The following is a 13,708-nucleotide window of genomic DNA, read 5'->3' as shown; positions in this document are numbered from 1 at the left end:
GTCGGGACTTCTAACTTGGGAGAAAAAGTGTTAAATATAGACAAAAAAATTCTAAAATTACTAAAAGCTAAGAGATTAAAAATAAAAGCTAAACATGGCCTACCACCCTAGTGTTCAGGAAAAATAAAATATATAAACAGGACTCTAAAATTACAAAAAAAAAAGTATGCCAAGAGACCCACCTACTATGGTATCAATAACTGCCAATATCCTTGCTCAGGATTAGGTTAAGCTCCACCAAACAGACAGGTCTTTCCCTTTTTGAAATGCTTTTTTTGGCATCCACTCCCTTTAGTCAAGGGCCTGTGATGGGACCTTAAAAAAATAGGTGACCTCACCCTGAGAGAACAGATAAAGGCCCTTGATTTGACTGTCTCAAAAATCAATGACTGGGTAAGAGGGAGACTCCCTGTTAGCCTGACAACTCCCATGCACACTTATAGACCAGGGGATGCTGTTTGGGTAAAGAAATGAAATGTTTGACCATAAAACCCTACTGGGGTGGCCCTTTTGTTGTTGTTTTGTCACCCCCACAACAGTTAAGTTAGCAGAGATCATTCCCTGGATCCACCACAGCCAAGTGAAGCCAGCTTCCCTCAATTGGGAGTGCATCCCTGACCCATTCTCCCCATACAAGATCACCTTCAGAATGCTAGAGCCCTTCCTCAACAGGACCCTGCTGTCCAGGAGACAACACAAAATCATGGACAAAGAGACATCAGCCCTTTTCTAGTCACTCTGGAAGCTGACTAGTCTACGAATGGCAGAAGCTTGAGGAGTTGCCCAACTCACTTTTGAAGATGAGTCTGTTCCATGTATTCTTGCTAATCTTGGTCAGTTCTCTACCTGGGGACAACCAGGCTTTGGACTGTAACTCATGTATAGTCCCTACATGAGTGGGGATTGCTGTTACCCTAACTCTGGTTTCCATACTTATTATACTTGTTCAGGAACCATTGCTGGGTCATGCACCCACAGCCATACCACCTACTCACTGTGCTTTCCTGATGGTCAGTGTATCTGTTTTAACCTCATTTATTTCCCTTGGGAGCAATGGCTAGAGGTCCAAAGTTCTCAGCTCATTAATCACACCTGGGTTAATGACTCCAACAAACCTGAGTCTATACTATGATGTGTATCCCGAAATAGCTGAAAACACCGGGCTTGGGCACCTGTTGGGGGCTAGCCTGAGAAAGGACCTAAGGTTAAATGACAAGTATGCATGCCCAAAAGATAACAGTGGGACATGCAGTTGTGTGTACTATAAACAACTCTACTGCCCTTGTTGGGTTATCAAAGGTGGGCAACTTAGCTTAAAGGGGAGGTCCATACCTCACATACAATTGCCATTCTTTTACAAAAAAGGAAGCAACCCTGACTGCACTCTTGCTGCCTGTAGCCCTGTAAATTTCACTATTTTCAACCTCAATTATACAGTCTGGGAAGCTGGGGAAAAGTCTGACATTTAATCTATAAAAAGGGAACAGACCCCAGTACTTTGCTGAATTTTCAACTATTCACAATCACTCATGAGAGCTTCTCATTCCAGGCCTTTCACTCATTTTATGAGGAGATACAAAGTGAGTTTCCCATCTCAGTTGCAACCAAAAACCTGTTGCTCTCACTAGCTGAGTCCACAGCACAAAGTCTGCATGTAATTTCGTGTGATGTTTGTGGAGGAAACAAATATGACAAGAGCTCTTTAATAAAACCACTCCCCCAGCCATGGGGAGAGCATTTGGCTCCTAAAAACCTCTATTATTGGGAATTACTGTATCTCCCATCCAAAAGACCAATTCTCCACTTGATCTGCTTGGGACAAAGATTTTACAATAATGCTACTCAGGAGATTCAGTGGTGGGGAGGGGGCTCCCAATCACACGGAGCCCCAACCTCAGCCTCTGGCTACAATAGCCTGGCATAATCTCAGTGTGAGTAACTGCTGATTACAGATTAATGATGAGAAAAGGGTAATTAAAGAGATTACCAGCAAGATAAAAAAGCTTGTCCATGTCCTTGTGCAGACCTGAAAGGGACAAAGTCCCAATGACCTATGAGGGGCTGGTTCTCAACCCTAGGTGGGTTCATGACCATGATAGGGACCATGTTCCTTGTCTTAAGAGCATCCTGATATTACCCCATCTAATCCCCTGGTACTGGGGTCTTTATCAAGATGATGCTCTTTGACCCAGAAGTGGGTCTGAGCATCAAAGGGGGCATAATGGCAGGGAGGAGAAGAGAGATTAAAGAGTGCTAAGGTGAAACAAAGAAAACTGGAGTTGAAGGCTGTTACCTGAGACCAGAAGAGGTCACCTCGCCACAGAGGTTAAAACACCCAATGAAATGACATGTGATTATGTATGGGACAAGCTGCACCCCATTTCTGTAACCTGCTCTAAATGGTAAATAAGGAAAGCCCCATTTGTTCTCAGGACTCAGCCCTTGGACTCGAGTCCACTGAGTTGCTGCCAGCTTGATTAATAAACTTGCTTCCCAAAAACTTTGGAGTCCTCTAGCCTCAGCCTGAACCCTCCTGTTACATGGCCACTGTGGAAATCACTGTGGAGGTTCCTCACAAACCAAACACAGAATTACCATATGGTCCTTTTTATGCTCCTGGGCACACATCCACGGAACAGAAGTCATTTCCATCTGATCCATGTTATCCTTTTCTCATCTTTACCAGAGACATGGCGAGAGAAACCATCCTTGCCTTGCTCCAGATCTTAGTGGGAAAGCTTTCCCTTCCCCCATCAGTTATTATTTTCACCATGGTTTGTCACAAATGGCCTTTGCTATGGTAAGGAAATTTGCTTCTATACCCAAACTTCTTTTTATACACTTTTTGACCTGAGCTTTTTCTCAAGATTTTATCACTACCCCTGTGTCATTCTGATGACATTAGCAGAGTGTCTTTTCCACCCTTCACTTTCAGGCTGTGTAAAAGGTGAAGTGAGTCTTGTGTAGGCAGCATGTAGTGGAACTTTTTAAAAAATGCATTCAGCCACTCTGTGTCTCTTGAGGGAACGTTTTAATCCATGTACATTCAAAGTAGCTGCTGCTAGGTACAGACTTAAAAGTATTGGACAGGTGTGGTGGTGACTGCCTGCAATCCCAGCTATGTGGTAGGTGGATGATGGTGGCTCAGGCACGAGCGTGAGACCTTACCAAAAATGAACTAAAATCAAAGGGTCTAGGGGCGTGCCTAAATGGTAGCACACTTGCCTAGTAAGTGCAGGAGCATGAGTTTGAGCTCCAATACCATAAAAGTGATTTGTCAGTGTAAATCCATTTATTTGTGTGGGAACTGCTACCTAGGCTCCACCTTCCACTGTTAGTCTGTTGTGTCAACGCCCAGATGCCCCTAGTGAGAAGCACGGCCATCAGGCAGCAGCTAGAAGTGATGGCAAACCCCTGCCCAAGAGAAACTGGGAGATGTGTTTTACCCCTTTTCTGCACTGCTGGTGGGTGTGACCCCTGGAAGTGCTAGATGCCTTATTTTGTGTTCTACTTTACTGCATTAACAAATTTTTGAGTGGAATCTTTCAAGGTTTAACATGTAGGATCATGTCATCTGTAAATAAAGAGAAGTTTACTTCTTCCTTTTCATTTTATGCCTTTCATTTCTTTTTCTTGTCTGATTGCTCTTGCTACTATCTCTTTGTTATATGATCTAGGGAGACTAGCTCTGCACCCCCAGACCTAATGAGGCTTAGGATGCAGACCCACAGGTGGGAACTGTGAAATTGGAACATAATGCATGCACAAGTTGCTTCCAGGAGTTATCAATGCACCTGCTTTTCTTCCAACTCCCCCCACAACTGGGGTATAAACTCAGCAAGTCACACCTGCTAGGTTAGCATTCCACTACTTGAGTCACACCAGCAGACCTTTTTGATTTAGTTTATTTTTTCAGACAAGGTCTCCCAATTTAGCTCCAATCATAGCTTGGGTATAGATCCTTTACTTCTGCCTGCATCATAGCCCGGTTACAGACAGATGCCATCACTCCTGGCCCTTTGACCAGTTTTGATTTCCTAGCAAGCCTTGAAAAGAGGATTGGGAAGTACCTAGAATCTGCCTAGGCCTTCAGAGGTCTGTACTCTCCATGCCAGGTAGCTCCATAAAGCTCATTTAATTAGGAACTTGGTTGTAAACAGCAGTGTTGGAAGAGTGTGCTGGAAAACCACTCCTGTGAGAAACTCAAAGCTTTGGATTTCAAAGCATGCGTTGTCCTGATCCTGGGAGAGGAGCTCCCTCCCAGAAGTGCTTAAGCACCCCTGTAAAACTGTCACTTTCTTCAGTGGGCTAGAGACTCTCGTGAATGGCCTGTCCCTTCCACTCCTGGAGACAGGAAAATGAAGAGGTACCTCAGGAACCTTAGAGGTTGGGCTAAGGCCCCAGTGCTCTCCCTCAGGGAAGAGCTGAGTTCTGGGATCATTCCTGACCCTAAGGCAGGGCCCAGGACGCGATTGTGCCTCAGTTTCCCCCCATGTTATGTAGAGGTGTTTCTTTAACTGCCCAGACACAGGAGCCCCTCAATGTGTTTCTCAACTGCTCCTGGAGCTAACCCATTCCTGCGCAGATTCAGAGGTGCATGGCTGAGGAGGGGCAGGGCGTCCTAGACGCTGCATTACTGATGTCATTAGACTGATGATGTCATTCAGTCTACTAGGATTTGGTATTGATATTGGGTGTGGGGGACTCAAGCAAAGCACAGAAAACACAGCAACGAGGAAGGCAGGTTGATTTATTTCCTCTTACAGAAAAACATAAACCTGATATCTGATCTGAGTAGGCTGAAATCAACCCATGATGATGTTCATCAATGTCCCTCCATCGGACAGGGTTTGAGTCACAGATGTCTTCCTTGGGCTGTGGGCATCAGAGAACACCATGAAGACCACTCCAGCCTCCCCTTCAGTGCAGGCATCCTGGCAACAGGTACCTGTCTAGGCTGTCGGGATCATCATCCCCAGGCAAAGCGTACAGCTCCACCAGTTGGTCCATGTTGTAGGCCATGGAGACCCAAGGAGGGGCTGCATCTTCCAGGTGGATCTCATGGATGTCACAGGGCTCCAAAGCACACTGTGAGCTTGATGCTGGGCCACCAGTTGCTCCTGGTCCCTTGTCTCCAGAACTCCCCTGTGGCTCCTGTTTAGCATCGTCTGAGCCTCTGGAACTGGCTGAAAAGGTGTCAGCCGCATTCCCTCCTGGTTTTGGGTTTGGCTCTTTCTCTTGCTGCTGTTTTTTCCACCTCACAAGATTGTTCTTAAACCAGGTCTGAGAGGGAAGAGACGGCAGGTTAATAAAGAGGGGCGATGCAAGGAGAACCCCCAGGACTCCCAGGAAACAGCTTTAACTTTTTTTGTTGTTGTTTTTGTGAAAAAGCTAATCCCCAATCTCTTTCTATTTATGTGAACAAGGGAAGTTCTTTTCGTCTCTGTTGTCCTGGATCCCAGAGGATAAAGTGGGTGGGAGATTGCATTTACAAAGGACAGGGCACCCAAAACCTGATCTTGAGGTACTCAGTACAGGGGTTCTGTGTTAGTGCTGGCTCTGGGTTTTCAGAGGCAGCATTCTGAGTACAGGGTGGAGTGGAGGCTGGGAAGCCCTCTGTCCTGAGTATGCCCTGGAGGGACCCTGAGATCTGCACTGGGCAGACTGAACAAAACACATGATAATGTTCGTCATTGTGACAATGTGGCTTGTCACCCCGAAGGATAGTGTGCTGGACTCTTGGTCCCCAATGTAAAGGTCTTGAAAGGTGATGAGACATTTAAGAGGTAAGGTTACTGGTAGGTGATGAGGTCACCGTGCTTCCTCTGTGAGGGGGATCAATGACCTCCAGGAAGTGGGTTAGCTCTTGAGTGTCTGTATTGCTCATCAGAGCAGTGGTGTTAAAAAGTGAGGACATCCTACCTGCTGCTCACGGCTGTCTCACATGCCCTCAGCACATGAGGACTCAGTGTGAGATCCTGCCCAGATGTGGCTCCCCAAACTTGGGACTCTTCAACCTCTAAAGCTGTAAGCCAAAGTAGTCAGTTTTTCCTTGACAGTACCCAGTCTCAGGAACTTCAGCAAGATTAAATAGAATCAGATAATACAGGAACAACCTACATGGGGGAATCTGAGAACCAGCCTCAGAGGGTTCTAGCATTGTGGGGCTGGAGTCTGAAAGACCTGGATTCAAATGTCACTATTATCTGAGAATCTGAGTGTCTCACGTGTGTGTGTGCCTGTGCAATTGTCACGAGTAGGCATTGTTGTGATGAAGGTTAACAGTGTGTGGATCTCTGGCTCAGGTGTGATGTAGACACAGTGGGGACACACCTTTATGACGGCCACATCAAGCTGCAGCCTGGCAGCCAGCGCCTGCACTGTGTCCCAGTCTGGTCTCTTGGTCTCACTGAAGACGTCCCTCAGCACCCTCAGCTGTCCCTCACTGAACCTTGTGCGTTGCCGACGAGCATGGTGTGGTCTTTCTGCAGAGGGAACAGACATCACACTTCCATTGAAAATTTCCAAATGCCAACATCTTCCTGAACCTGATCTCAGAATCCACAACTTGGTCTAAAATGTCACCTCATGCACCCTGCTTGTTGCCATCCTGCTGGGAGTGATCAATGCCCCAAATGTCAGCACCATCCTGAACTCAGTGGAGTACTTGTAGAGCCAAAAGTGGGGAAAGCTGTTTCCTGTGACCTCGCTCTGTCACCCCTGGTGGAGGAACATCAACCTCTTCCTGACTCTGGCCATCACTTTGTCTTTCTAGCAACCCGGCAGCATCTTTCTGTCTCTCTGAAACTCAGTTTCCCTAACTGGAAAGTGATTCAAACCAGGTAACTCCATTTATTCAGAAGAATGCACTAGAAATTCATAGGTGTAGAAAATGAGCCAGACTAGTGGGAGAAAAGTATCTGTCCTTGAATGTCCTCTGCTCACTGAACAAGACTCAAATGAGATCAATTCTCCATTCCCAGAATCAGTCCTGTAACAGGTGACTTCAACCCAGTGGGGAGGGCAGGGCAGGACAGGGATGCACCCTTTACCACACCCCATCCACCCCAAAAACTTCTTACAGACTCAGAAGGTAAAGCAAAGAGAACTGAAAAGAAAAATGGAGGCAATGAACCGAACCTGGGCACATTGTACGAGTATGTGGAAAACTCACAGGAAACCTCCTGGCCTGGGACTGTGGACTAATAAAAATGTTTTTAAAAAACACAAGAAAACACAAGCCTTAGAGGGAGAAATCCACCTTTTCCTCCACCAAGAAGAAATATTGAATAGTTTTATCTATAATTATTCTTTTGTATTGTGGCAGTTGCAGGTGGATTCATGTTTTGTGCTTTTTGTTTTTGTTCTTATGGCCATTCTGTCTCTACTGTGCTTACTCAGCCCTGTTTTCTCTCATGTCCTTCCGGTTTCCCTACACCTCCACCCATGCGCTATCCTTCTTTCATATTTTGCTTCCTCTCTCCTTTTTCCTTTCTTCAGCAAACCTTCTTTATACTTAATTATCTGTGTCTAATAATCTTCTAACTCCTAGTGTATCCTATAAGTATTCTAGTTCCTTTTCTTCCTTTCTAACCTTTCCAGGGGGGCAGCTGATGTTTCCAGGTGTTTTAAACTGCATTAAATATCTGATGTTTTTTCAGTTGTTGTTTGTCCTGCCTGCTTTCTGTCCCTTGAGTGATAGTAGGAACTGTGACTCCAAGAGGAGACTCTCCACTAAGAAGTCACCAAGAAAAAAGGAAGCAAATAAATATATAAATGAATGAATAAAACAAAGAGACATCCATCCTAAGTGATGCACAAATCACATTGCCAAAATAAACTGCATACAAGACAGCATTACCCTGAATCCAAAATACAATAAGGATGTAGCAAAAAGTGAAAATGAAAGACCAATTCCCTTGATTAACATAGATGCAAAAACTCTTATCATCTGGGTGCCTGTGGCTCACACCTATAATCCTAGCTACTCAGGAAGCATACATCAAGAGCACTGAGGTGTGAAACCAAATCTGGCAAAGAGTCCATAAGACCCTACCTCAATGAAACTCTTCACAAAAAGTGTCTGGTGGAGTGGCTCAAGGTGTAGGCCCTGAGTTCAAACCCCACAAAAGAAAAACTCTTAATAAAATACTTGCAAACCAAATTCATCAATACATTAAATAGATCATACACCAAGGTCAAGCTGGTTTCATTCCAGGCAGGCAAGGATGGTTCAACCAATGCAAATCAATAAACATAATACAGCACATAAATAGAATCAGGGACAAAAACCACATGAACACATCAGTAGTGGAAGAAAAAGCCTTTGATAAAATTCAACATCCCTTCATGATAATGCTTTGCAGAAAGTAGGAATAGAGCTGGTGGTGTGGCTCAAGAGGTAGACTGCTTGCCTAGCAAGTATGAGGCCCTGAGTTCAAACCCCAGCGTTGAGCAAAAAAAGCTATGAATAGAAGGAACTTACCTCAAAATAATAAAGAATATATAGTTAGAGAAGTTTATATTCCAACAATATGGGGTGTAAATCTGAAAGCATTTCCCTTACAATCAGGTCCTCTCTCTCCACCAACATTCAATATAGTCCTTGAGCTCCTAGCCAGAGCAATAAGGAAGAGGAAAGAAATAGAAGAGATTCAAAAGGAGAAGAAGGAAGTCAAGCTATCCCTGTATACTGATGATGGGATTCTATCCTTAAAAGACCCTAAAAACTACAGCAGAAAATTTTAAGACCTGATAAGTACTTTTAGCAAAGTAGCAGGTAACAAAATCAACATACAAAAATCAGGATCTTTTTATATGCCAACAGTGAACTATCTGAAAAAGAAATCACGAAATAATCCCATTCACAGTAGCCTCAAAAATAAATTAAGTGCCTACAAATAAAGCAAATTAAGAAGAAAGACAACCACAATGAAAACCATAAAACACTGAGGCAAGATACGGAGCAGAAATTGAAAGACAGAAAGGTCTCCCATTAAATGGATCAGAACAATCAATATTGTAAAAATGGCTATATGCTGGCAGCAAACAACAGATTCAAAGCAATCCCATCAAAATTCCAAAATTCTTTCCAGGTGCCTGTGGCTCACTGTAATCCTAGCTACTCAGGAGGCACAGGTCAGGAGGATCGAGGTTTGAAGCCAGCCTGAACAAATACGGTTCTTGAAACTGTATCTGGAAAATATCCATCACAATTTTGGGCTGGTGGAGTGGCTCAAGGTTTAGGCCTTGTGCTCAAGCCCCAGTACTTCAAAAAAATGTTATTCTTCACAGAAATAAAAAAATCAACTCAAAAATTCATATAGAAGCATAACAGACCCTGAATCACTAAAGCAATTCTGAGCAACAATTCTTAGCAAAACCAACAGAGCTGGGTTTGGGGGCAGGGCTCAGTGCTACAGTACAGCCTAGAAGGCATAAGGCCCAGAATTCAAACCTCAGCAGAGTTAAAAAAAAAAAACAAAAAACCAAAGTAAACTTAAGTAAGACATCTGGACAATAGAATTCATATGCAAACTTAAAACACAAGCTATAGACTGAAACAATGTATTTGCAATAAATGTAAGAGATAATAGTGTCTAGATGACAAAATAATTCTACCATGCCTCAAAAAGAAAAAGCTTAAGAAAATGGAGGAGGATGCAAACATGAAAATTAGCACAGGAGCAAACAAAATGGCATTGAAGATAAAGGGGCTCGGTTGCACCTTAGGAAAGAAACAGCGGGGTTGGGGAGGATGCCTGGTGGTTCAGCAGTGCATAGCAGACCGGCGGGCCAGGATTCCATCCCAGCACCAAATAAACGGGATGGAGCGGGGATTACGTCACGCACCATTTACACCTCCCTATTGTTGAGATGGAAATGTTTGGATTGGCCTGGTGGCTCACACCTGTAATGCGAGCTAAATCGGAGAGCAAAGACCAAGGCGGCCAGGAAAAAAGATCCAGACCCTATCTAGAAAATAAATTGAAAAAAAGAAAAAGGATGGGGTTCTACTCGCAGAGCACCTGCCACGCTCAAACCCCAGAAAAAAATAGTTTGAGAGACGCCTGGGGTGTGGCTCAGGGGTGCAGCCCTCGCCTAGCACGCACAAGATCCGGGTTCCAGGCCCAGCATTGATGGCGACACCTGATGCTATGATGATGTGGGGAGCAGACACTCCTGTCTTGCTGGGTCCAGCTGCAAACTGTTTTCAGATGCTCCCTGCTGGCGACACCCAGTGATCCTCAAATTGTGCACTGGCCTTCACAAAACCCGGGACCTCCACAAGATTCCCACTTCTCCCCTTGCTTTGCCCACAACCTCTGCTGAGCCCCAGGGTCTCGCCTTTGCCTCAGCTTACCTGACATGAAGGCTCTGGATGGTGATGGTGGATGTTCAGCCAGGTGTGCGCTCCGGCTGCAGAGCTGATGTGCCCGCAGGATGGAGGCCCAGTTATTTAAGGACGGTTTTAGTGTCATCAAGCCCCTGCCCTACCCCTCCCTACTGTCACACCCTTCCTTAATCCATTCACTGTCTGTGTCCTGAGAACCTGAACAGTGCAAGGAGCGGCATCCTGCCCAGACATCAGATGGGATTCAAGGCTGACTCCTGTCATCACAGAGACAGAAACCCAATGGCAGTCGTGCAAACAGAACATAGAGAAAATGTCCCAAACTTTCCCCAGCGACAAATGAGTGAGTACACAGCAAGGTGCTGACATGAAGAAGTTGGTAAGCTTGCTATGGGGGATGGGGGGTTTTGAACACAGGCTCCGGAGGACAGGGGACTCCTAGGAGACACCGAAGACACCCCAGGGGACTCTGAGGACCTTGAGAACAGTGACCTCAGCCAGTGCTCCCGATGGAGATAGTGACAGATGTCACTGAGGACGTCAAGTCATAGAGACCTCATGCACAGTAAGGGAGACTGGATTGGGCAGCCGGGAGCCCAGGGAGAGCTGTAAGCCAGAGACGTCACACTGCTCTGCATTTAAAGAATCAAGCTTCTCCAGTCTCTCTTTTCTCTTTCCATTCTCCCACGTTCTCCACCTTCCAGGCGCCATGTTTACTCATTCATTCATTCCTCTCCAGTGTTTTTCTCCATGGGAGGTGCTGTTTGTGACTTAGGTGTGCTTTGAGAGGACTTAGGGAGCTGGTCCCTGTCCAAAAACCTGGGCTCTGCACGGCTGATGTGGACCCAGTTTCTCTGAGCTGGAGATGAGACTCTGGCCTTGGTCCATCTTATGTCCCACACTCCCCAGTCAACACCCGCACACCAGTGTGCCTGTTTAGACAGGTCATGAGGAAACCAATGAACTCTTGTTCTGGATTCATTGTTAGGTAGCTCAAGCCCCCAAACCGTCAAAGGACCCACATATGTCTTTTCCAGGAAGAAATTTCAGGAAAACTAAAGCAGCCATAGGTAGAAAGTCCTTCCAAAGATGTATCTGAAAGGGGAAAGCTGCCCTCAGATTTTCTGCACCCACTGTAGACTCAGTCCTTGGAGTCTTCCTGTGGCACTTGTGAGGAAGAAAAGAGGCTAATCTGTTGAAAGCCTTTTCCTGTCAGAGGTCCCCATGGGAGGCCACTGCTTCTGAGGGACATTCTGGGAGGAGAGTGGCCCAAAGCCAAACACAGGGGAAGGGTTTGGACTTGATCCAAGTGAAGCCATTCGAGGATCTCCAAGACCAAGAGCACTCAGCCCTTTTGCTTGTGAGGCACTTGAAAAGGAGAAACCCTGGCCTCAACCCAAGCAAACTAATGGGGTGCCAGGGTCTCACCTGAGAGGCTCCATGTGAGGCAGAGGATGAATGGGGTTGAGGTTTCTGTACCTCAGGATTTGCTCTTCTAATTCCTCTGCTCTGAGCATTACCCCATTCTTTTCCCGATCCTTTCCAGTACTGGTGGTTATGGAATCCAGGGCCTCACTGAGCTATATACCCCTATCCCTGCACCACTTTTGTTGGGTTTTGATTTGGGTTTGGGGCTATCATAAATAGTGCTGCTATGAATCTGTGTGTCAGTGTATTTTGGTGAACACATGTAAGTGTGTGTCTATTGTCTTTTGCTTGTTTTTGGTGGGATTGGAGCTTGAACTCAGGGATTCACGCTTGCAAAGCAGGTGGTTTACCATTTACCACTTGAGCCACACCTTCAGAACTCTATTTTCCTTTTCTAGAGGTTCAGTTTGAACTCAAATCCTTGCCCTTGCTAGGCAGGTGCTCTGCCACATGAGCCACATCCCAGTTCTTGCATGTTTCAATTTCTGTGGGTGTTTTCCCAGGGTCGAGACTTGGGATTCCACCTTCCCCAAAGACTACATGTACAGGTTGATCACCCTTCATCTCAAAATCTGAAATGCCTCTCAGTTTAAAATGTTTGAGCACCAACATGACGCCACAAGTGGAAAATTCCACATCTGACCTCATGTGACAGGTCAAGGTCAAAATGCAGGCAAATAAACATACTGTGTAAAATTACCTTCAGTCTATGTGCATAAGATACACAGGAAACAAATGAATTTTGAATTTTGTGTTTAAACGTGGACCTAACCTAAATACGCAAATATTCAAATGCAAATATACCAATATCCAAAGAAATGTGAAATCCAAACCACTTCCGGTTCCAAACATTTCAGAGTAGGGTTACACAGCCTGTGCTATTTCAACTTATTTTTTCTCAGGCCCTCTTTGAACCGCTCATTGTGGCTCTTATATCAAGGTTTCCCAGGTAGGGTTCTTTGTTTTCAGGAATTTTTTGTTGCTTTTTAGCAGAATATGGTGAAGATTTCTCAACTAATGTTCTCACATTTGATTGTGAATGAGAATCACCTGGAGAGCTGGGAACTCTGAGTCATGATCATTCTATTTTTAGCTCATTGAAGGTCCACCATGTTGTTTTCAGAAGCTGTGCAATTTTGCATCTCACCAGCCATGTACAAGAGGCATAATTTTTCCCCATTCTCACTGACTCTTATTTCCTTTTTTTTTCAATTATAGCCAGGTGCAGATGCCAGTTGCTCACATCTGTAGTCCTATTGCTTGGGAGCCTGAGATCAAGAGTATCATGGTTCCAGGCTCACCCTGACCAAAAAGTTCAAAAACCCCATTTTGACCAACATCTGATTGCAATGGTTCATACCTGTCACCACAAACTCTTGGGAGGCTTAGACGGCAGTTACAAGACAGCTGAGGCCAAAAAGCTTGCAAGACTCCCACCTCAATGGAAAAATGCTGGTGTGGTCATGTGGTCCTGTATCCCAGCTCCTGCAGGAAGCATAAATAGGCTAGCCTGGGCAAAAAGCAAGACCCTATCTCCAAAATAAACAGAGCAAAAAGGGCTGGTGTCATGCAGGAGAGTGCCTGACTAGCAAGCATGGAGCCCTGAGTCCAAACCCCAGTACTGCCTACAAAGATATTTATAATATTAACCAAAGCCAAAAGGGCTGACAGCATGGGTCCAGTGGAATTGTCCCTGCCTAGGAAGGGGAGGTCCTGAGTTCAAGAATCTGCAACTCTGAAAAAGGGAGTGGGCATTGTCCAGCAAGCAGAGCCCTGAGCTCAAACCCTAGTATCCCCCTCAAAAAATATATACATATAAAATAATCATGATGGAGGGAGTGATATCTCCTTGTGGTTCTATTTGCATTTTCTTAATGACTCAGGACATTGAGCGTCCTTGTGGTTCTATTTGCATTTTCTTAATGA

At 45.2% G+C, this 13,708-nt stretch overlaps 1 protein-coding gene across 1 annotated transcript; it reads right to left on the bottom strand.

Annotated features, from left to right (window-relative positions):
* Positions 1–4,920: 4,920 nt before the first annotated feature.
* On the bottom strand, positions 4,921–10,481 carry LOC141418198 (paired-like homeodomain transcription factor LEUTX). The gene is made up of 3 exons (XM_074058636.1): positions 10,364–10,481; positions 6,334–6,485; positions 4,921–5,283 (listed from the first exon to the last, which is right to left on the bottom strand). The coding sequence occupies exons 1-3, from the start codon at positions 10,479–10,481 to the stop codon at positions 4,921–4,923; spliced, it is 633 nt and encodes a 210-aa protein (XP_073914737.1).
* Between the last annotated feature and the right edge of the window lie 3,227 nt (positions 10,482–13,708).

The sequence above is a fragment of the Castor canadensis genome, chromosome 16 (genome assembly GCF_047511655.1).
Source record: "Castor canadensis chromosome 16, mCasCan1.hap1v2, whole genome shotgun sequence".
In the NCBI taxonomy this organism is placed as follows: Eukaryota; Metazoa; Chordata; class Mammalia; order Rodentia; family Castoridae; genus Castor; species Castor canadensis.
This window is presented reverse-complemented; position numbering and strand designations above follow the sequence as displayed.

What these genes read in the sequence shown, in the direction of transcription:
- LOC141418198 (XM_074058636.1), bottom strand. Translation starts at nt 10,481, where the DNA reads ATGACACTAAAACCGTCCTTAAATAACTGGGCCTCCATCCTGCGGGCA. An exon ending in ATCCAGAGCCTTCATGTCAG is followed by an intron (nt 6,486 to 10,363) that starts GTAAGCTGAGGC and finishes TTCCCTCTGCAG; the next exon opens with AAAGACCACACCATGCTCGT. An exon ending in TTGATGTGGCCGTCATAAAG is followed by an intron (nt 5,284 to 6,333) that starts GTGTGTCCCCAC and finishes CTTCCCTCTCAG; the next exon opens with ACCTGGTTTAAGAACAATCT.